This window comes from Mya arenaria, chromosome 14 (genome assembly GCF_026914265.1).
Source record: "Mya arenaria isolate MELC-2E11 chromosome 14, ASM2691426v1".
Classification (NCBI taxonomy): Eukaryota; Metazoa; Mollusca; class Bivalvia; order Myida; family Myidae; genus Mya; species Mya arenaria.
In genome coordinates this window covers 21,476,121-21,500,039 of record NC_069135.1, presented here as the reverse complement: position 1 = coordinate 21,500,039, position 23,919 = coordinate 21,476,121, and the positions used below count along the sequence as shown (strand labels likewise).

Sequence of the window (23,919 nt, the reverse complement as noted above, 5' to 3'; positions counted from 1 at the left end):
GTAGGTTACAGTCCAGCGAATGTAAGTCAACCACAATGCAAATAGAAAACAATCCAGAAAATCTAGATCAACCGCAATTCAAATAGAAAACAATCACGTGAATGCAGGTCAACCGCAATAGAAATACAAAACAATCGAGGGAATGTAGGTCAACCGCAATAGAAATACAAAACAATCGAGGGAATGTAGGTCAACCGCAATAGAAATACAAAACAATCGAGGGAATGTAGGTCAACCGCAATAGAAATACAAAACAATCGAGGGAATGTAGGTCAACCGCAATGCAAATTGATTACAATCCCGAGAAAGTAAGGCAACCGAGAATATAAATTACAATCACGAGAATGTAGGTCAATTGCAATGCCAATAGATTTAAATCCCGAGAAAGTAAGGCAATCGCAATGCAAATAGATTAACGTCCCGAGAAAGTAAGGCAATTGCAATGCAAATAGATTTAAATATCGAGAACGCAATGCAACCCCAATGCAAATAGATTACACTTCCGAGAAAATATGACAACCACACCGCACATAGATTCACACGCTCGAGAGGACGTCTGTCAATCACAGTGCAAATATCAGACGGAAATCAGAAAGGAGGTCAACGTTCTTTCACTCACCAGAAAGTAGATCAAAATCACTGCATTAAATCTTACAAGCGTCAACAAAAAGGTCAACCTCATTGTAAATATCTTACAATCACCAGAAGGTAGGTCAATATTGCTGCAAATATCTTATGGAAGTAGGTTAACCTTTTAGCAGATATATAACTGCGTCAGAACGTAGGCCAATAGCATGCCTCCAAACATCACTGCAGATATTATACACTCTGTGAGTATGTCAACATAAACCATTTATTAAGTCAATCCTTTTTCAACAAATTTTGAGTCCAAATGATGTAAAGCAAATACAACAGTGATGCATTTTCGCAGAAGCAATATTTTGCAAGATGTAAAATGTATTATTGTACGAAAATCAATACAATCGTGCAATCGTAATGACACTGATGGCAAGGACGATGTAGTGCTTGTGTTGCCGACTACGTCCTGACATGTTCAAAAATTGTTTCGATATCACTGACATTGTCTTATGAGGTATCTATGATATGAACTATGTGTGTAACCTTGTGCCTCAAAGGTTTATGTTACTGGTACTACGTTTGTGTCTGTTTATATATCATTATCTATAAACAGTTTATATTTTTCTGTCTATTTGCTCGCTCAAGTAACTGTATCTGTTTTAACATATATTATATGTTTTTCTATTTGCTCTGAACACGTACACATAAAGACACATGTTCCTGCCCATGGAATTGTTATGTTATTTTCAGGATGTTTTATCACTAAAAGGTTTAGAAGAGGTTGTATGGGTGCGCAACCCCTCTACCTCCCCCCCAAAAACAACAACAACAACAACAAACAAAGAAAAAACAACAACAACATGCTTGTCCAAGTCAAAAAATGTACCATTTCAGTTGCCAAAAAGATAAACATGGAGAGAAATCCAAATCCACTCCGCCATCGCCATTTCCTCTTTTAAACCATTTATAATTTGGTTCTCAGGGAGAGGCGCATGCCAAAAGTTTAACCCTCAGAGCTACGGTCTGTGTAACATCAAAGCCTGGACCCCCCCCCCCCCCCCTCCCAAGTATATTCTATTTGACGGTGCCGACATGTTATAAAAGTAATCCAATTTATCTGATTTTTATAGCGTATGGTACTCGGCCGTGTAACCTGACAGATGAGAACGAAGGAGAATGGGACACGGCCAACATAGACAGCTGTATTTCAGAGTCTCTAAGGAGGCTTAAATACAAGGTAGGAAACAATGGGTTATCTACCTAGATGTGATGTATTTTAACTGACAATGGGTTATCTACCCAGATATGATGTATTTTAACTGACAATGGGTTATCTACCCAGATGTGATGTATTTTAACTGACAATGGGTTATCTACCCAGATGTGATGTATTTTAACTGACAATGGGTTATCTACCCAGATGTGATGTATTTTGACTGACAATGGGTTATCTACCCAGATGTGATGTATTTTAACTGTTAAAAAAACTAAATTTGTCAAGGCATTAAACTTACCATTATACACCCATTGATAAATCTATGACTCTAAATGATTAAAAAATATTCCTTTATTAAGGTAGCCGATAATCAAATGTGTGAATGTAGGTGCCTGGTGACCCGATTTTGTTTCAGTATCATTTGAAAAACAAGTTTTGGTGGTCTTGAAAGATTGCAAAATATGTAATATTACGAGCGATTTCCGACGAGATAAATAGTTAAAATACAAACTGCACTAACTGAATGTATAATGTATTTCGGTCATTTAATTTGCATATTGATAATCACAAATCAGGAATTTATACCCTTTCAAACGATACCAAAGTGATATGGGGTTACAAAGGAGCAAACAAAACACCATTGTAGTAATGATATCCACAGAGACTTGAATATATGATGCAGATCCCAACAGCTGCCCTTGGCATACTTTTAATAGTTGCCTGTGACCTCAGCTTGGTAAAATCAGTCTTGATCCTGAAAATGAAAAAACCCCAACAACATTGATGTGCTGCTTATCACGTCATGGGACAAATTACAACTATTAATCATGATTTGTCGACGATATTTCAACATTCTATAAAATCTCAAAATCCACTAGGGTTATATAAATGACAAGAGAAGAAACTCTCCCAAATTCACTTTGTCATGAAAACGGTAAACTAATGTACCAATCCTAAGCATATCACTGCGGTCTGCGCAAAGATGTTATAATGTGATAACTGCATGTAATATATCAAGGGGAATAACTGACGTGTAGGTTTCGATAGTGTGCTTATTGGGATTTCATACAGAGCAGAACAGAATGTTTATTTAACTTAAGCATATACAGTTTATCGTTATAAACACAGAATAAAAAATAAATAAAAATAGCATGTATGTGATAAATAAGTAATGCATATGGATATTTTGGTAACTATACCAACAATACATATGGTATACACATAACTAACACATTTAACAGCAATATAATGTGAGAATGTTTTTTAAGATATCATATATTTATGTCTCTTATCTTAAAAGCCTTAATACAAACAATCGCTAACTTTATTAACAGAGATTATTTTTATCAGAATTTAGTAATGATATAAATTTAATCATACTGGGATTTCTAACATAATATCTAGGAATATAAGTTTGTCGGATGTCATTATACATTGGGCAAACAAAAACAAAATGAAACTCGTCTTCTATATCGTTTAAATGGCACAGTGTGCATTTTCTGTCTTGTCTAGGGATATTGTTATGTCTACCTAGTTCAATATATAAATTATGCGAGGACAATATGAGTTTAGCTAAAACATTTCTATATGTTATACTATCCAGTTATACCATGTATTTAGACAATTGGAATGTATGTTTAACTTCCTTATATAAATACAATGATGACTGTGTTTCCATGGTAGCTCCCCAACTAGTTATGTATACATCTCTTAATCTATTTCTAAACATGCGGACAAATGAATTTATGTTAACAGACTCAGGGAATAACCACACCTCCGCATAACCCGCTGACTGAAGAATACTTCTTACTTTAGAGACCCAGTTTATAGTCTGTGGATTATCATCAAGATCCCTGTATTGATCCATTAATATTGCCCTAAGGATACAATTATCTTTTTTATCTTTGTATAATTTAAGGAAATACTTAATCTGCCTAGCTCTCCATAGAGTGACAATGAATTTGTGGAGCGCTTGACATAAAGCACCCACTTGCAAAATTTCCTGTGTACTCTTTCTATCACCTCTGGCTAAATATAACCCCACATTTCTGAATTATAGTTAAGAATTGACAAAACAAATGCATCAAACAAGTTGAACACTATATCAATAGGGACCTGATTACGTTTGATCATGGCCTTAAGTGAGTTCATAGACCGCAATGCCTTGCCAGCCAGTTTATTAGCCGCCTGCATGAAAGATTCACCATAGGAAAATACTACACCAAGATAGTTAAAGGAATTGACGGTTTCAACAGCTTGATCGTTGTACGTCCATATATCATTTCTAGCTAACCGACCACCTTTTCTAAACACCACAATTTTAGCCTTTTCCACATTGACCGTCAGATTCCATTTACTCAATGACTCCTGAAGGTCTTTCCTAGTTTTCGACACAATAGCTGCATCGTCTGCGAATAACAACAATAAACCGAAATCTCATCAACTGTCAAACCTGCATTTTAACCTTGTTGTAACTGAAGCTCAATATCATTAAGAAAGAGAGAAAAACAAATCGGAGAGGAAACAAGCCAATATTACTGTCAAAGAAATCTGACAAAGAACGAAGATGTTTCATATATCAAATGGGAAATAGAGGGCGTGTGGTTAACGTTGGTGGGGTGATGTGTTAATTGGGATTTAATATATCACAGGTGGAATATCTGGGATGTCGTTTTCGTTTGTGTCATAATTGGGATTTCATACATCACAATGAGAATAACTGGCGTGTTTTTTTCTTTTTGTCATAATTTGGATATAATATATCACAAGGCAAATGCCTGGCATGCGGTTATCGTTGGTGTTACAATTGGGAATAGGGAAGCAAAACATATACATATGGATTTAAGTCGATTATTTTATTCTAGCAAATCGTTACACCGACCTGGTATTCTATCATTCGGTGTGATTTCTGTTTAACCGAGGCGACATACCTCGGATGCTAAATAGTTATCCTTTGTATTTTACGTTTTGGCGGATCCATAGTCTAGTGGTAACACACTTAATTATCAATCCATTGGTCGCAGGTTCGATTCCCCGCCGCATCACTAAAAATACTAATCGTCTTCCGGGAGGGACGTTAAATGGGGTCCCGTGTGACATTGCTATACACTGGTGCACGTTAAAAAAAATAGGGTTGCTCTAACCAGGGTTACATTCTGTCTGTGCTATGCTCCTAAAATGACTATTAATCTTAACGGAGCACTAGCCGAATGGGCAAGGCGTGAGTTCGAGTATAAATAAGCTTACACACCACAACCTCCGTTTTGGCTGCTTTGAATTAAATACACCTCGAGAAAGTTACTTTTGCAAGAAGTGAACATTTGCTATAAATGTCAGCTCCTGCAGTTATACTAGCATAGTGATTGATATATCTGGGTTATTATAGACGGTATACTCTATACTTTATGTCAGACTAGATTGCAGATTATGCTTAATTCTATATTGGATAAGACGAAAAGGTGACAATATTCGTAGAAAACTTAGGAACACTGTATACGAAGATGTCATTAACACTGGTATGTTGAACATTCTGACCAAGACACATTCTGGCAGCAATGAAATAAATCAGCTTCCTCCTTACTGAAAATGAGTTATCTGAAAGCAGACTGCATTAATCAGAATATACGGATGCATATGAGTTTGGTTTGTTGTCACCAAGCCTGACAATAGGGTTTCCTCCTGTGACCACACTCTCGCGTAGCATCGTGTCAACGAGGATGCTTAATATGGTGTTGTAATAACTTGTTTTAATATCGTTGTAATAAAACAGGTTAAACACAACATATTGACATTTCTAGGTCGATGTTTAGTCAATCACGCTTAAAAAATCCTATCAAATTGAAATGATAAAGAGGATCGGATTAACACATTCATTAAAGTGACACTGTTATTCAAAATCAATACAAACACATGTATAACAAACATCAAGTTCGACTGATAAACCTTTAACTACTTACTTAATACTGCATTTAGAGACAATATTTATTACTGATTACAAGATTGTAACCGTGTATTTAATAGCAGAAAGCGTAAACTATTAAATGATTGGTTAATGCTAAAGGATTTACTGTGATCTACTTAAGTCTCAGAAGGTAGAAATACCGTGTTTTATGGTCATTTTTGTTTTCAAATTAAACTCAGTATCTTTTATAAGAACCATTGTTTTCGACATTTATTCATCCTTTTTAGAATATTAAAACAATATAAATAATTGTGGTAGATCTTATTTGCGAGTACGAGTGCATCTTAAAATAAATTATATTCTTATTATAGTTCAACAGGTACCTGTTAGCAGATTATATAGACGAAAAAACGCTGCTTGATCTTGGTCGAAAATTAGTGAACCACACCCTCCACAGCTCCTACAGTAATCCGGTAGATGTTGCAACAGTCATTGACATGCTGGAAATGATCGTCAATACTCAGGTATTTAACCACTGTAGATGTGGCAACAGTTATTGACATGTTGGAGATTCCCATTAATACTCAGGTACTGGACCATTGTAAAAGTGGCAACAGTCATTGACATATTGGAGATGACCGTCAATACTCAGGTACTTGACCATTTTAGATGTTTCAACAGTCATTGACCTGCTCTAGGTGATCGTCAATATTCAGGTACTTGACCATTGTAGATGTTGCAACAGTCAATGACATGTTCGAGATGATCGTCAACGCTCAGGTATTGGACCATAGTAGATGTTGCAACAGTCAATGACATGTTCGAGATGATCGTCAATACTCAGGTATTGGACCATTGTAGATGTTGCAACAGTCAATGAAATGTTCGAGATGATCGTCAACACTCAGGTATTGGACCATAGTAGATGTTGCAACAGTCAATGACATGTTCGAGATGATCGCCAACACTCAGGTATTGGACCATAGTAGATGTTGCAACAGTCAATGACATGTTCGAGGTGATCGTCAACACTCAGGTATTGGACCATAGTAGATGTTGCAACAGTCAATGACATGTTCGAGATGATCGTCAACACTCAGGTATTGGACCATAGTAGATGTTGCAACAGTCAATGACATGTTCGAGATGATCGTCAACACTCAGGTATTTGACCATTGTAGATGTTGCAACAGTCATTGACATGTTCGAGATGATCCTCAATATTCAGGTACTTGACCATTGTAGATGTTGCAACAGTCATTGACATGTTCGAGATGATCGTCAATATTCAGGTACTTGACCATTGTAGATGTTGCAACTGTCATTGACATGTTCGAGATGATCGTCAATATTCAGGTACTTGACCATTGTAGATGTTACAACAGTCAATGGCATGTTCGAGATAATCGTTAATATTAAGATACTGGACCATTGTAGATGTTGCAACAATCATTGACATGTTCGAGATGATCGTCAAGATTCAGGTACTTGACCATTGTAGATGTTGCAACAGTCAATGACATGTTCGAGATGATCGTCAATATTCTGATACTGGACCATTGTAGATGTTGCAACAGTCAATGACATGTTCGAGATGATCGTCAATATTCAGGTAGTTGACCATTGTAGATGTTACAACAGTCATTGACATGTTCGAGATGATCGTCAATATTCAGATACTGGATCATTGTAGATGTTGCAACAGTCAATGACATGTTCGAGATGATCGTCAATATTCAGATACTGAACCATTGTAGATGTTACAACAGTCATTGACATGTTCGAAATGATCGTCAATGATCAGATACTGGACCATTGTAGATGTTGCAACAGTCATTGACATGTTCGAGATGATCGTCAACACTCAGTTACTTGACCATTGTAGATGTTGCAACAGTCAATGGCATGTTCGATATGATCGTCAATACTCAGGTACTGGACTATTGTAGATGTTGCAACAGTCAATGACATGTTCGAGATGATCGTCAATATTCAGATACTGGACCATTGTAGATGTTGTAACAGTCAATGACATGTTTGAGATAATCGTCAATACTCAGGTACTTGCCCGTTGTAGATGTTGCAACAGTCATTGAGATGTTCGAGATGATCGTCAATACTCAGGTACTTGACCAAATACTCAGGTACTTGACGACCATTGTAGATGTTGCAACACTCATTGACATATTGACGATAATCTTCAATATTCAGGTATTTGACATTATTCTGTTATTTGTTAGTTGCAGATGTTGTAACTAGTATTAGCATGTTCAATTTTATCGTCAATAATTTAGATATTTGGTCAATGTGGGCATTGCAATTTTCATTCACATGTTGCAGATGATCGTCAATATTCAGGTATTTGATCATTGAAGATATTGCAACTGTCCTTGACATGTTGGAGATGATCGCAAATAGTCGGAGTTTTGTTAATTGCATTTCAAACACTATCTACGACTTCAATCTGTTGACAGTTTTAGGCGGAGATTCATTTTTTTGATAAACAACTTTATTACATGTACATGTATGTTGACATAGTCAGGCTGAAATGGAATATCTGAGTATAAAAAAACAACTATGTTGACATTTTCAGGCTAAAGTGAAATATCTGAGTACAAACAACATAACTATGTTGACATTTTCAGGCTGAAATGTAAAACTTGTGTCCGATCTCAGACTGAGAAGAACTATATGAGTACAAACAACTTGAATATATTAAGATTTACAGGCTCAGACGAGCAATTTGAGTCCGATACGCTTCAATATGTTGACAATTTTAGACTGAGTTTCACTATTTGAGTACGAACAACTTGACAATGTTGACATTTTCATGCAAAGACGAACTTTTTGAGTCCAAACAACTTAAATTTCTTGATACATTCAGGCTGAGATTATCTATTTTAGTCTTAACAACTTTCAATAGTTGTCATTTTAGACTGACATAAATTATTTGAGTCAGAACACATTTAATGTTTACAATTGCAAGCTTAGATAACATATTTGAGTCCAATCAACATTAATATGCTGACTTTTTCAGGCTGAGATGATAGTGTTGAAGGTGCAGCAGTGGTCTGATGGAACGGTTAACTATGCCAAGGCCTCTCAGATTTTCATAACGTTGGACGAAACTAAACAGTTCATACAGGTCGGAGTTCTCTATTACCTCGCATTAACAACTTTAAAAAAATGGGTTAAGTAACCGAAGTCAACGGTATTGCGTTAGTACGAAGGTCTTCAGTGATCATTCAAGTAGGATTTTAATTAGATTTATTAAATCTAGTAAGTTTAATAAGTTGCGTATTGACTGGCCACTATTTTATTCATATCACAAAATATAATTTAGAAATGTATAGCGCTTAATACGAATGGATACACAAATGGCTTCATCGATACCAACGGTGTACTCAATGTTGCGGCGAGTATTTTGAAAGACACTAGCTATAGTTTGGCGTCATTGACGCGTTTAACATCGTTCCGACGTATCGGGCGCACGCCGGATCTGCGGTAGTGCCCCTGTTCAGAACTGTTTAGTACCGTACATACTATTGTATTAATATGTTCAGTGTTTGCGAATACCATCCGCGTCTTGTATATTAATTCAACAATTTTTATATGAGAACAATCCTGTTTCCTTTGGATCATTCCTCGTACATAAGGCGTAGCTATACAGTGCGCATATTAATAACGTTATCCATTTACAACGTCTCGTTGTATAACACATATGATCTATTTACTGTGCAGTTATCTCATGAAGGCAGTGTCATTTATACTGCATACACTTACACGTATAGATAAATTCCCTTTCCATTCTTAGAACGTGATGTTTTGAGTGACATCATCTCTTATTTTGCGATGCCCACCCAGCTGAGAGTCACTATTGTTCATATCATCTTCATATTGGTCCTGTTTTAGATCGTGTGTGATGTGGTTGACAACCTACTCAGCGAGAAACACGAGCTTGGATGGAATGCCACTCAACCTCCCGGTACAGAGGGAGATAACTTACTAAAGGTTTGCTTGCAAAATGAACGATAATGGAGCCGAGATAAAATCATATTTGAATATACCGACTTTGCCATCGTGGAGTATTGAAGTCTACAATTTTAGTGTTTTTCATTTATATCCCGTCTTGTAGTTGATAGTTACAACGTCGGAAAACAGCATCATCAGTTGGAGTCAATTGTATAAAACACGGATAAATATTAACCAATCAATAAAGTTTTTGACTAGTCTTAAAAATTAAAAATATCAATTAACAATAATCTGCCGATGTTTATTTGTATTATTTTAGAAAAATACGTGTATGTCTTGTATGGATTTAAAAAAAAAGCCTTCTTAATACAAGAACGTGTTTTCAACAACACTAATTTTCCGTTGACTAGTATTTTGCCTAATCCTTTATAATTTATTTTCATTCCACTTCGTGTAGGTGATGGAGACGTTTGCCCACGTGGTTTCCAGAATTCTGCAAAACCAGATCACGGACGGTAACATACACGGAACTGTCGGCTTTGAAGATGCTTATTTGTATGCCATCAGACAAAAGATAGGTGAAAAACAATTCCTAAAAATACCTGAGAACTATAGACCATGATTTCTTATAAAACACACATACTTTTCTCAATAACAATAATAAATAAAATTGATGGGATCTCCTCCTGACTGTTGCAGTGATGTTATTTGAGACTAGTTCACGTTCTTTAGTGTTTCCCTAATGTTATTGAAGTAACGGTGTTTGTCAAGCTAAAAGAGCTGCTTTATTTTCGTACATAATTTTTGGAGATCAATGTTGCGCTGGTACATGCATGATATGGCTCGTTTAAAGCTTTCATTCTAAGGTGTACACCTATACAATTCGTTTCCTTTTAGAACTCAGCGTACATGCTCAATGGGTTGAGGAGTTTCGAGGGGCAACTTTTCCTTCTCAAATGGACGGTCGTCAAGGGGTGCAACCACGATACGGCCATATAGAGATGCCAGCAGCTATCATACAATCGACAAATGAATCTGACCTTCCAGGTATAAAAGCAGGACGGACTTATGCATGAAATGTTTCCGTTTATAAACTAATATTTACAACTCAACTTCCATTCCTTAAATGAATGACGTCATGTTTTTGACACTTTCTGTAGAGTATGCTTACGTAATTTGCTTTTATTGTTTTGTATATTGAAAAAACATGAGTCTTATGGGTTAGTGAAAAGAATATCTTGCATGCTTATCCCAAACTTTGCGTCCCCTGATTTTTGTCACATCAGGGTACCGCCTTCACTGTGTACTGCAACTTTAAAGATAAAGCATTACATAGGTCATGCGTTAAAAAGCAAAATACACTGATCTGCGATCTGATTGATACTATCTGACACCAAAGGGCAGTAAAGAATACGACCATTACCCACAGTGCTGTAATAACTCGAAACTGTTCTCTTCTTCAGCGTTCATAAAGATAGCTGGTCTGAGAATCCGTGGTATGACAATCATGCTTCCCAACCATGACTTGAGGGCGTAAGTAGCCAAGTTGTTTCCCATTTCTACTTTTGCTGCTTTCATTAAAGGCGTGTTCCTGATTTTAGTATTGTATATTGAAAACAATCGGAATGCGCATCGAATATGATACATATCATTTTTTTCAAACAAAATGTTATTTACAGTTCATGTCTGGTTTCTTAGTTCTCGCTCTACACTCATTTGTGTTTGTCTCAGATGTGCGTCTAACGACATACCTCTGAAAATTCTGATTGGACGAGTGTTTTTGATTCTGATCAAACTGTACGTTAAATCTTATGAATCTCATTATCAAGACATAATAATAATAATAATAATAATAATAATAATAATAATAATAATAATAATAATAATAACTTTATTTATAGAAGGTAACACATTAAGACATAGGCATCATATTATGAAAAACATAACACACGTCTTATTTACAATGCGGCCATCTGAAAGAACATACACAGACACACACACACACACACACACACACTAAATAAGATGTGATGCAAATAATTAATACTCAAAACACAAATATGAAAACACATTTTGAACAATACCGCAAAAATACATATTGTTAAAAAAACATTATTACATTTTTTCGTCATGGCCTATAACTAGAATTAATGATCGTTTTAACATGTAAAATGCTTAGAATGGGATTTCAGAAAGGTACGTATTAAAATGTAATACGAAAACATAAAGAAACATGAATATAATACATTCATTTAACACATCAATGCTTAATAATACATCAATTTGTACCTAAATGTTAACAAGAAAACTCATCAAAATTGTTTAATTGAGTAAGTAGGACAGTCACACATTTATTTAACACCTTACTCAACAAATACATACGTATAAACTATACCTGTGGTATGCATGGAATTATGCATATAATTTTTACAACGGATTTTGCGATTGATGATGTAAATAGAACTTCTTACAGCGGGTTTTAAATGTCTTTTCGGTGTTAGACTTACGTATTTCTTCTGGTAAAAAATTCCAAACTTTCCCGCTGTAGCATGCAAACGAGTATTTCTTGTATTGTGTTTTGTTTTAATAACAAAAGAACGTATTTATTTATGTGAACGTCTTCAGTGAGCATTGTGCACATTAATTGTAAAGCATATAAAAAACCCGCCCGATAACACTTGTCGCATTGTAATAACAATCAGGAAGTGTAAGCAATACAATCACACAAATCCAATCATCGCCATGTTTATGCAGGCTGTAGAGTTAGGAGTCGGCTCATTATGCTAACATTTGAAAATTGCACACTACCTTGTTTTTCCTTTTAGAAACAAAAACGATTACTTTAACTCGCCAATCATCGTCATGTTCTTGTAGGCTAAAGCGTTGTGGCTTTACTTATTGTTTTCAATATTTGCAACTAAATTACACATTATCGTCTTTTCTTTCCTTTAGGACTGGCAAGAAGAGCAAGGAGAACAACCTTAACACACCAATCATCGCTATGTTCCTGCATGCCGGACACTTGGGACTGGGGTCAAACCTGACCGCACCCATTGTGTTTACCTTGCCCTACTTAGATGTGCGTATAGTAGGCCTGAGTTGCTTCATACCAGTATCGTTTTCTTTTTTGGATCATTTTGGTTTTTGAACATCTCTCTAAACACCAAATCTACCATTCATCCAAATTAATTGCTTCCTAAATGGTTATGTGAGATACACACAAACGCTTGTTTGTTTGCAAGCATATGATAATATTGGAAAGCGTTTTTTCAGAAATATATCGAGCTTGTATTTGTGTTCGTCTTTTACAGACATTTAACATATCCAACCCAGAGTGCGTCCGACTGGAACACGGGACAATTCTGGCAGGAAAGTAAGTATAAGTTAGTAAAATATTTCATCGTCTGTCCTGTGGAATTGCTAATAGATCTACATGTTTAAGAATTCTTAAAATCATGTGAACAGCGAGTAAGATACTTAAAGTAAATGTCTACCACATAAGTGGCATTTCGTCAATTTGAATCGGACGTTAAATTCAGAAAAATACCTTAGCAATATCCAGTATCGGTAAGTCTGAATACGGATGATTTAGCAGACGACATAAACCTTGTATAGCCTTTCTGAACAGATAATAGAAAAAAAGAAAGTACGTGTTTGCTATTTTACTTGAACCATTGTATGCTGTTTGCCTAGAATCACTGACTGGCGATGGACGACGGAAGGCTGTGAGCTAAGACAGGATCGTGGGAACGATGCTGTGTGCGCATGCGCATCAACGGGCATCTTTGCAGTAACAACTGACATGTACAACGACAATGTATGAAGAACCACATTGTATTCCAGTAATTATTTTCTTGCAATTAAAATACTATTGAAAACGAATTCATGCCTTTCTTATTAAACGGGCTGAACAATAACAACACCGAGTTATTTCCCTTGTTACTGATGTAAACAGAATTGCAATGACAGGTATGAACTTCATCTCATATATCAGCTGCGAAATGACGATAAAATAGCAACGTTTACATGTTTGCTTTATTTTAGTGGAACAAGGGTGAAGTGCGACCGATTTTGATGAACTTCGCTTCCTACATTGGTTGTACAATGAGTGCAACTCTCTGCCTTACGACCTGCTTACTTCACATCTACTACAAGTATGTTGATAGGACTTAAAGAGGCACATTATAGGTCGATGCAAAGATACATATACATAAACATATACATATATTTTTTCCATGCACTACTATGATTGACTCATATGACTTAAATGATCAAAACAAAACGAATGTTTTTGGTACACAAATATTAGCCTATGTTAATGTTGTTTTTTTTGAAAATAATAGCTACGTGGCCACGAATTCCACAAATGAAAAGCGTCACAATGGGGTCAATATTGTATTGTACACAAAAAATAAGGCCGTTTTTGTTTTGATCATTGAGGTCAAATGAGTAAGTTTAATCGTATTTTATTGTAAATAATAAACACACGTGATATACATATTTTCGATAAACAATATTATTGTACAATTAGGTGAAATGAGTTAAACATAATAATTAGTGTTGGGAATCGGTTGCAATTTTACTATCGATGATCGGTTCCACTCAAGTAACCGATTATCGATAGTACAATCGGTTCTTAAAATACTAGTTGTAGTTTTATTCATGTACAGTATTAAACTCTTAATCATTATATGCATATACCTCATGTCTATGATTGAAGTTATTAAGTGTTGTTGTATAAAAAATAGTTCATTTACTTGCTCATTGTGGCTTTCATCAGCCATTTTGTTAAAGATAACATCTGAACACTTACTATTTTTTTTTCGATAATCGATTATAACTAAACACTATCGACTGTCGCTGATTTCAGGCCCAACCAATCGATTTTCGATTATAATCGATCATCGGAACATTATTATCACTAATAATAATGCATTAAAATTTAAACCAATGTTTTGCATGAACCTATATTCTATCCGTTGATCATTTTTTTCCATCATAAAACATACATTAAATAAGGTCGTTTTATTGATAATTTAAAGGATTTAATACTCTGTTGTAGACAAATGATCTTACACAAACTACCTTTCATGAAATTAAGTCATTTCTTGATATAATTTAGAACTTTAAAATTGAAACCTCGTATCCTTGTCGTAAGTGCTGTATTTTTTAGATACATAATTAAATTGACTTAAATTGCAGTACAAATAGTTTAAAATTGTAACTACTTCAGAACGTCATCAGCAACAGCGTCTTTACACCGAAACCTCGGAATGTCGGTGGTCTGTGGCCAGCTGGTGTTCATGGTGGGCATCGAGAGATACGACCACACGGTGAAATATTGTTATTGCCTCAAATTTCATTTTATCAAACTGGAAAAAAATGCAATCTTGCGATGCATCGCTTTAATGAGTGTTTAATTTTTCTGTAGTTCAAATACCCAAGGTGGACGAATACAGTAGGATTATTAAAGCGTGTGATATTTTTTGCAGTGGAATTACTATAAATAGATGATGCCATTGACTCTTTCTTTGTTAGTACTATGTAACGCTTCAAGTTTCTTCATAGTAGCTGAAATATGTACCCTTTCAGGTGATTTGTGAGATATTCGCCGTCTGCCTTCACTACTTTTTTCTTGCCAATTTCTCGTGGCTGATGAACGAAGCTTTTAACCTCTACATAGTCATCACATACTCTTCACACGCCCACGATGGGCACAGCGAGGCCGGATCCATGCTAAGATACTACATCCTCGGATGGAGTAAGTACTACAGGTCCATTGTATATGAATTATAACAAAAGGGTCAGTGCTTAGTTTCTACATCCTCGGAGAGGATAAGTAATACCGGTCAATTATGAATCAATCATAACAAAGGGTTAAGCTTAAATACAAATTCTTAGGATGGAGTGAGCACCACCGGTCAAATATAAGTCAAATTTAACAAAGGGTCAAAGCTAAAATATGACACCCTCGAATGGAGTGAGTAAAACAGGTCATTTATAAATCAGGTTTAACAAAGGGTCGTACAAAATCCTTGGATGGAGTGAGCACTACCGGAAATAAAGAATCAAATTGAATAAAGAAATTTGGTTATTGAGGTTAACAAATATGGTGAAGGTGACATTGTGATTACCTTCCCATCTAAAGCATATGCTGGACACAGTGAGGCTTCATCTTCATCTACGGGTGGAGTGGGCACGGTCGGTCGATCATTACATAAGTCTGATTTTAGTAAACACATAGGACCCTGAACCAGGATGTTAGCTTATGTTTAACAAAGGGTCAAAGCTAAAATATGACACCCTCGAATGGAGTGAGTAAAACAGGTCATTTATAAATCAGGTTTAACAAAGGGTCGTACAAAATCCTTGGATGGAGTGAGCACTACCGGAAATAAAGAATCAAATTGAATAAAGAAATTTGGTTATTGAGGTTAACAAATATGGTGAAGGTGACATTGTGATTACCTTCCCATCTAAAGCATATGCTGGACACAGTGAGGCTTCATCTTCATCTACGGGTGGAGTGGGCACGGTCGGTCGATCATTACATAAGTCTGATTTTAGTAAACACATAGGACCCTGAACCAGGATGTTAGCTTATGTTGTAAAGTCACAATGCATCCACTTTTACCCTTCAAAGGCATACATATCGCTTTGAATACAAATTCTCGACAATGTACGGACAAGTTTGACATCTATGGTTGTATACTGTACGGTTGGTACAGTAGTTTAGCCTGTTGATATGATATCGACGATGAAATTCGTCGATCACGGTATGATTTCTTAGTTGTTTAATTGAGTACTCAATTCTAATTTACCTAGTTGTAAAAAGATGATCTAAAGCTGTTGTATCTCAGCAAATACGCGGGTTTAATTATATACACCATTCATTTTTTCCTCAGAATTCTGTTAAATCAAACAGAAAATGTAAATGAAATAACGATATTTGAAAAACGTGAACACAACATGTTTTATATGTTCTAATGTTCTTTGTTTGCAGTAATACCGGCCGTTTTGGTTGGCTCTTTTGTCGGATCACAGGGAGAAAACTATTATGCAAAAGATATGTAAGTTTTCAGAGTTATCCTCGGATTGAGTTTCATTTACACCAGCTATCAATTTAACATCTACACATTGTTTTCCATTTTCTTTAACTAGCATGTTTGTCATAACTTTCATTATAACTTTAATTAACTTTTGTTTTTTTAGGTGCTGGGTATCATGGGATAACCTGTGGTTGTTTGTAGGACCTGCTTTAGGAATTATTGCGGTAATTTCGACCATTTATATATTTATATATAAATTTACTGTTGACGGCAAACTCATGTTTTATATGACTTTTGTTTGTAAATAATCGGACTCAAAACTGAATATAACTGTCTTTTTTTGGAAATTGTGTCAAATGTAAGCTGGTTTTGCTGTTCTACTTTGATAATTAATGTATTGGAATATATTTAAACGTACATCTATTACTCCTGATGTAGAGATGCATAAATGAAGTTTTTACTGGCCATTACCCTTATTGACCAACTTTTCATATCTCAATTTGTCAAAGTCAGCATGTGTCAACTTCGTCAATATTACAAAAATAGGAAAGCGACTATTTCATATCGACAGTTATAAAGTTTGCGACGGATATCTTTAAACCATTTAAAAGTTCATTCATTAATATATTTCAGGTTACAATAATGGTGCTGATATTTACCGCAAAGGAACATAATGAAAACTCGTACACCAAGTCCGAGAAAAACAATAAATCCATTATGTAAGTCGCCAGTAGTAAATGCATTTCTGCCAGCTATATAGCGTTAAGTAATGTTTCAGTTTCAAACAAAATGTTGAGTCTTAGATAGCGATTTAGTCTTTTCATTTGCATACTTTACTTTCTTAACAATACCCTATCTTCGAATAACTCTCAAACTCTCTTTTGATAATTCTAAGTCCTTTCTGCTGAAGCATTTCTAGTTTAATAACAATTCATCGTTCTTTTGGTTATGTATTTATGTCAATGTACTCACACTATCTTTGTTCTGGATAAAACTGATTGTTTTTTTTTCTTCCCATGAGTTTGTTGGTTCGTTTGTTATCAGGTGATCTTTCTCATGGCCTTTCAAAATGGGTATCAGAACTGGTTTATACCGAGGCAATGGAATCGAACACGCGAGCTATTTTCTTTATCGGGCTATCGGAAATGAGAAGGGATATTAATGAATACTAACTACCTAGATAGTAAAATCTTAAAGCAATTTCCTGTGATTGAAGATAACTGATGAAGGTCCTTTGGACAGCAACTATCTAGATCGCTGTCGCCTAGTCTAAAGGTATTTTCCTTTATTTGCAGACAGCTGATGAAGAGCCTGTGGGTCCAGATAATCTTGATCGCTGTCGCCTGATCTAAAACTATTTTCCAGTATTTGCAAACTGTTGATGAAGGGTTTATGGACGCAAGCAATGTTGATATCTACCGCCTGGTATAAAATTGTATTCCTGTATTTGCAGACTATTCATTAAAGACTTGTGGGCCTAGCAAATCTTACCGTCGTCTGGTCTTAAACTTTGTTCCAGTGTTTGCATATTTCTGATGAAGGCCATATGAACCCAAAAAAGTCTTGATCGACTATTCAAAAAAGACTTGTGGGCCCAGCAAATCTTACCGTCGTCTGGTCTTAAACTTCGTTCCAGTGTTTGCAGATTTCTGATGAAGGCCATATCAACCCAAAAAGTCTTCATCGCTAGCGCCTGGCTAAAACGAATTTATCCTTTTTTGCAGACTTTTGATGAAAGGCATGTGGACCCAAATTATCTTGATATCTGTCGCCGGGTCTAAAACTATTTTTCTTATTGGCAGATGACTGACGAAGGGCCTATGCACTTAGACTATCTTGATCGCTGTCGCCTGGTCTAAAATGGTTTTCCTGTATAAACTGCTGATGAATGCTTTGTGGACAAAATTAATCTTGATCGCTATTGCCTGATCTTAAACAAATATCCTGTATTTACAGACTGCTGATGAAGGGCCTGTGGACTCAGATAATCTTGATCACTATTGCCTAATCTTAAACAAATATCCTGTATTTACAGACTGCTGATGAAGGGCCTGTGGACTCAGATAATCTTGATCGCTATTGCCTGGTCTAAAACAAATATCTTGTATTTACAGACTGCTGATGAAGGGCCTGCTGACTCAGATAATCTTGATCGCTGTCGCCTGGTCTTAAACAAATATCCTGTATTTACAGACTGCTGATGAAGGGCCTGTGGACTCAGATAATCTTGATCGCTGTCGCCTGGTCTTAAACAAATATCCTGTATTTACAGACTGCTGATGAAGGGCTTGTGGACTCAGATAATCTTGATCGCTGTCGCCTGGTCTTAAACAAATATCCTGTATTTACAGACTGCTGATGAAGGGCCTGTGGACTCAGATAATCTTGATCGCTGTCGCCTGGTCTTAAACAAATATCCTGAATTTACAGACTGCTGACGAAGGACCTGTGGACTCAGATAATCTTGATCGCTATTGCCTGGTCTTAAACAAATATCCTGTATTTACAGACTGCTGATGAAGGGCCTGTGGACTCAGATAATCTTGATCGCTATTGCCTGGTCTTAAACAAATATCCTGTATTTACAGACTGCTGATGAAGGACCTGTGGACTCAGATAATCTTGATCGCTATTGCCTGGTCTTAAACAAATATCCTGTATTTACAGACTGCTGATGAAGGACCTGTGGACTCAGATAATCTTGATCGCTGTCGCCTGGTCTTAAACAAATATCCTGAATTTACAGACTGCTGATGAAGGACCTGTGGACTCAGATCATCTTGATCGCTATTGCCTGGTCTTAAACAAATATCCTGTATTTACAGACTGCTGATGAAGGGCCTGTGGACTCAGATAATCTTGATCGCTATTGCCTGGTCTTAAACAAATATCCTGTATTTACAGACTGCTGATGAAGGACCTGTGGACTCAGATAATCTTGATCACTATTGCCTGGTCTTAAACAAATATCCTGTATTTACAGACTGCTGATGAAGGACCTGTGGACTCAGATAATCTTGATCACTATTGCCTGGTCTTAAACAAATATCCTGTATTTACAGACTGCTGATGAAGGGCCTGTGGACTCAGATAATCTTGATCCCTATTGCCTGGTCTTAAACAAATATCCTGAATTTACAGACTGCTGATGAAGGGCCTGTGGACTCAGATAATCTTGATCCCTATTGCCTGGTCTTAAACAAATATCCTGAATTTACAGACTGCTGATGAAGGACCTGTGGACTCAGATAATCTTGATCGCTGTCGCCTGGTCTTAAACAAATATCCTGTATTTACAGACTGCTGATGAAGGGTCTGTGGACTCAGATAATCTTGATCGCTATTGCCTGGTCTTAAACAAATATCCTGAATTTACAGACTGCTGATGAAGGACCTGTGGACTCAGATAATCTTGATCGCTGTCGCCTGGTCTTAAACAGATATCCTGTATTTACAGACTGCTGATGAAGGGCCTGTGGACTCAGATAATCTTGATCGCTGTCGCATGGTCTTTTGCCTTTATTTCCCTGAAGATGAACGATAGAATCATAAAATACATCTTTGGTCTCTTTAATAGCCTTCAGGTAATGATTTATTAATGAAAATGTTAAACTATTTGCAAATGAAGTATTTGGATTGCAAAGGTTGTTGGATTAAGCTAATTATAAACTAAAATTAATTTGCCTAATGGACGTATGGCATGAAACGGATAATTATAACGTTGGTTTAAAAAAAACACCTTTCAATTTTGGATTTTTCAGTCTTCCTACTTTTAAGTCTGACTATCAAAATCTTCCTCAGTCCTCTGCACGTAGCTATTAATGGAAAACCGCAATTATAAAAGTCAATACTTTTAACTGTACACCAGTCACACCTATTTGTTCATTATTTTAGTCAAATGAGTTAAACATAATACGGATTTAAAATAATAATTTTCTTTTGTGTATATATCAAGTGTAAACCTATGGTGTGCACTTTTAAAAGAGAGGATAAACAACATAATCCCTATTCAATATTGTTTACAATTCTAGCTTTTAGTTTCTTTTTCAAAAACTATAAATTTGTGAATTCAAACATACGAAATGATAAAATAAATTCCCAAGATTAAAGGATGCAACATGTTCTACAATTATGTTCTTGATAAACAGGAAAATATCGGAATATAGATTTGACAAAGCGTAAAAACATCATTTAGATACACGATCATCATATTGAGATTCTCCTTGGATATCTTTGCAATTATCATTAAGAATTTCTAATGATCCCTTCCCACTGTTACATTTCGCGTTATCTATACCTTAGCTCCCCATGAGCGCGGTACGAAAACGGATGCATAAGCCCGGAATGCATTCCCATCAATTATACGAGATTCAGAAAAATGACGAATGTAATTTCCGGGAACTCACCATGATTATGTAACATTTCTAGTCGGAGATAATTATAGTGTTTACAGCAGGTTTTACGCTGCATCCTACAGTTTTAATCTTTTAGCGCTCCTTAGTCATTCATTATTTTGATGTTGGTTGGATAAATACGGCGACAAACAATTTCAATTCCAATGGGCACAATAAAGGTTGCCAATGATGTACTTTCTTAATTTCAATGCATTGTTATGTTTAAGTCGACATTTGTCTCTAATGATCTAAGAAAATCGTGATATGTGTATTATAATAGATGAAAAGAATAGTATCGATATTTTGGCGCTTTTTGAATGGGGTCATGTGTGACCACGTAGCTATTATTATTATTTGATCGTTCATATATCGCAATCAATAATTAATATATATATAGTTTAATATAAATAATGTACTTTAAACAAAATAACGTCATGAAATATTTCATAACTAATGTAATAACTTTTGGCATGCCGTAAAAATTGAAAAGCGTTCAAATTTGTGCGGCATATAGCGACGATATATGGATTTATGTCGCAGTAACAAAATGGTATTTATGACATAAATAAAACTCGCATTCGTGGCCACTCGGAACAATCTGGGTTAAACTCGCCAGGCGTCGTTTATATCAAGTTTAGACAACTCTAATTTTATAAATTCTGTATGGATTGACCGGTTGCATACACTGATAATATAATGTTTTAATTTCCAGGGCATGTTCTTCGTCGTATTTTACCTATTGCTGAACGAAGAAGTACGCAACATTTTCAAAGTGAAGAAGAAGAAAAAGACGCTGTCGGCCCACGGGTTTGACGACGCCGACGATAGATCTCTAGACTCGCAGCCGTCCACACATCTCGTGGAGAAGGTACGGTTTCTATGGCGATTAAGGGTTCATTGCTTTTCTGCATCTTCCCTTTGGCCGTTGTCAGTTTGGTTTGTGGTCACCAAGCTCTAAATATAACAAACATGGTCGCCTTCGACAGATGTTTTTTTCTTACATTTAAAAAAAAAGCTTATTCATGATTACTCCACACAATCTTATTTTGTTATTTTTCAATGCTGTCATTATCACATATGAAATATCAGCAAGTTTATCCAATCAGTATCAGATTAAGCAGGATTCGATACCACAAAGCAAACTGCTTATACATGGAATTTATAACCCATTGCGTGCCAGGAATCTGAAAGAAGAGTTTAAATTTAACTTTCATTCAAGTTTTGCTATTAGTTTGTAATGATATGGTCAATAATTGTTATGTATAAATTCGAGTTTAATGTCATACGAATTATGTAGTTAAAATTGCACACGTTTTACCAATGTTTACGAATGATTATACGCGTATGTTCGACATAGCAATAACTGGAACCGAGAACTCTTTCTTTAATAACTGCTGATTTATTTTCATTGATCGATTACATATGAGTGTTGGTATCTGGTATTACTTGTTATACATATAACATTAGAACATGTAAGACCAACTATACATCAGCGGTAATACTGTCAATGCAGCGCAATTACAGTAAGTAAGGGCCACCTGAGTAGTTTTTTCCGGACCATTATTTTGTAATTTTGCTCCTTTCAAACTTTGTACAACATATGAACGAGAATAACATGGTCTTGCAGGACCGTCTAGAGGCGTTAGCGTTAGATCCGCGACCACGTCGACGTCGTGATCAGGCGGCAAGAAACAAGCGCCGTCAACGTCTAAAGAGAGAAACGTCACCTGATGAAGACGAACAGATGGCTTCAGATTGTGAAATGATAACATCTGTGTAGAATATTGAGAATTTCGCTTGATAGGTAGACGGCGTAATTGTTTAGAATTCAAACGTCAGGTATTCTTTTTTTAAGCAGTTGGCATTATTCAGAAACGTGCTTAGTATGTAATGTGCATGCAACATATTGATAGAGTGAGGTTTCTGTTCAAACGTGGAAAAAGATAACGCAAATATTTGAAAGTAAAAAAATGTTATGGTAAAACTGACGAGTTATTTTGACTGTCATGTCAAGATTTGTAAGTAATGTTTGTTTAAAAATTGGTATATTTAAACATGTGGCCATCATGCACACTGTCTAAACACATGGGCCAATAAGTTAAGAAATGGTATGGTGTGACGATAAGTTATGTATTGGTGTGTTTAAACATGTGACGAGAAGTTATGTATTGGTGTGTTTAAACATGTGACGAGAAGTTACGTATTGGTGTGTATAGACACGTGACGAGAAGTTATGTATTGGTGTGTATAGACACGTGACGAGAAGATATGTATTGTTGTGTATAGACACGTGACGAGAAGTTATGTATTGGTGTGTATAGACACGTGACGAGAAGTTATGTATTGGTGTGTATAGACACCTTACGAGAAGTTATGTATTGGTGTGTATAGACACGTGACGAGAAGTTATGTATTGGTGTGTATAGACACGTGACGAGAAGATATGTATTGGTGTGTTTAAACATGTGTCGAGAAGTTATGTATTGGTGAGTTTAAACATGTGATGAGAAGATATGTATTGGATTGTTTAAACATGTGATGAGAAGTTATGTATTGGTGTGTTTAACACAACATGTGAAGATAAATTATGTATTGGTGTGTTTAATATGTGACCAGAAGTTATGTATTGGTGTGTTTAAACATGTGAAGGGAGGATATGTATTGATGTATGTGTTTAAACATGTGGCGATATGTTTTGGTGTGCGTTACCATATTTGTCGGTGTGTTTAAACATACCTCAACTAGATATGTACTGATGCTTTTAAACATGGGACGAGAAGATACGTATTGGTGTAGTTAAACATGTGT

General features: G+C 35.9%; 1 protein-coding gene across 1 annotated transcript in view; it reads left to right on the top strand.

The window, feature by feature from the left end:
* LOC128215783 (adhesion G protein-coupled receptor L2-like) overlaps positions 1–22,891 on the top strand; it is a 36,719-nt gene extending 13,828 nt beyond the window's left edge. Inside the window, exons 9-27 of the mRNA XM_052922351.1 lie at positions 1,710–1,816; positions 6,068–6,220; positions 8,734–8,841; positions 9,609–9,707; positions 10,126–10,246; positions 10,566–10,715; positions 11,132–11,201; positions 12,621–12,747; positions 12,980–13,041; positions 13,362–13,485; positions 13,713–13,822; positions 14,902–15,001; positions 15,261–15,429; positions 16,672–16,738; positions 16,881–16,941; positions 17,351–17,436; positions 20,175–20,301; positions 21,824–21,979; positions 22,739–22,891. Coding sequence (XP_052778311.1) covers positions 1,710–1,816; positions 6,068–6,220; positions 8,734–8,841; positions 9,609–9,707; positions 10,126–10,246; positions 10,566–10,715; positions 11,132–11,201; positions 12,621–12,747; positions 12,980–13,041; positions 13,362–13,485; positions 13,713–13,822; positions 14,902–15,001; positions 15,261–15,429; positions 16,672–16,738; positions 16,881–16,941; positions 17,351–17,436; positions 20,175–20,301; positions 21,824–21,979; positions 22,739–22,891 — 2,150 coding nt within the window. The remainder of the gene's footprint in view (positions 1–1,709; positions 1,817–6,067; positions 6,221–8,733; positions 8,842–9,608; positions 9,708–10,125; positions 10,247–10,565; positions 10,716–11,131; positions 11,202–12,620; positions 12,748–12,979; positions 13,042–13,361; positions 13,486–13,712; positions 13,823–14,901; positions 15,002–15,260; positions 15,430–16,671; positions 16,739–16,880; positions 16,942–17,350; positions 17,437–20,174; positions 20,302–21,823; positions 21,980–22,738) is intronic.
* The last annotated feature ends 1,028 nt before the right edge of the window (positions 22,892–23,919 follow it).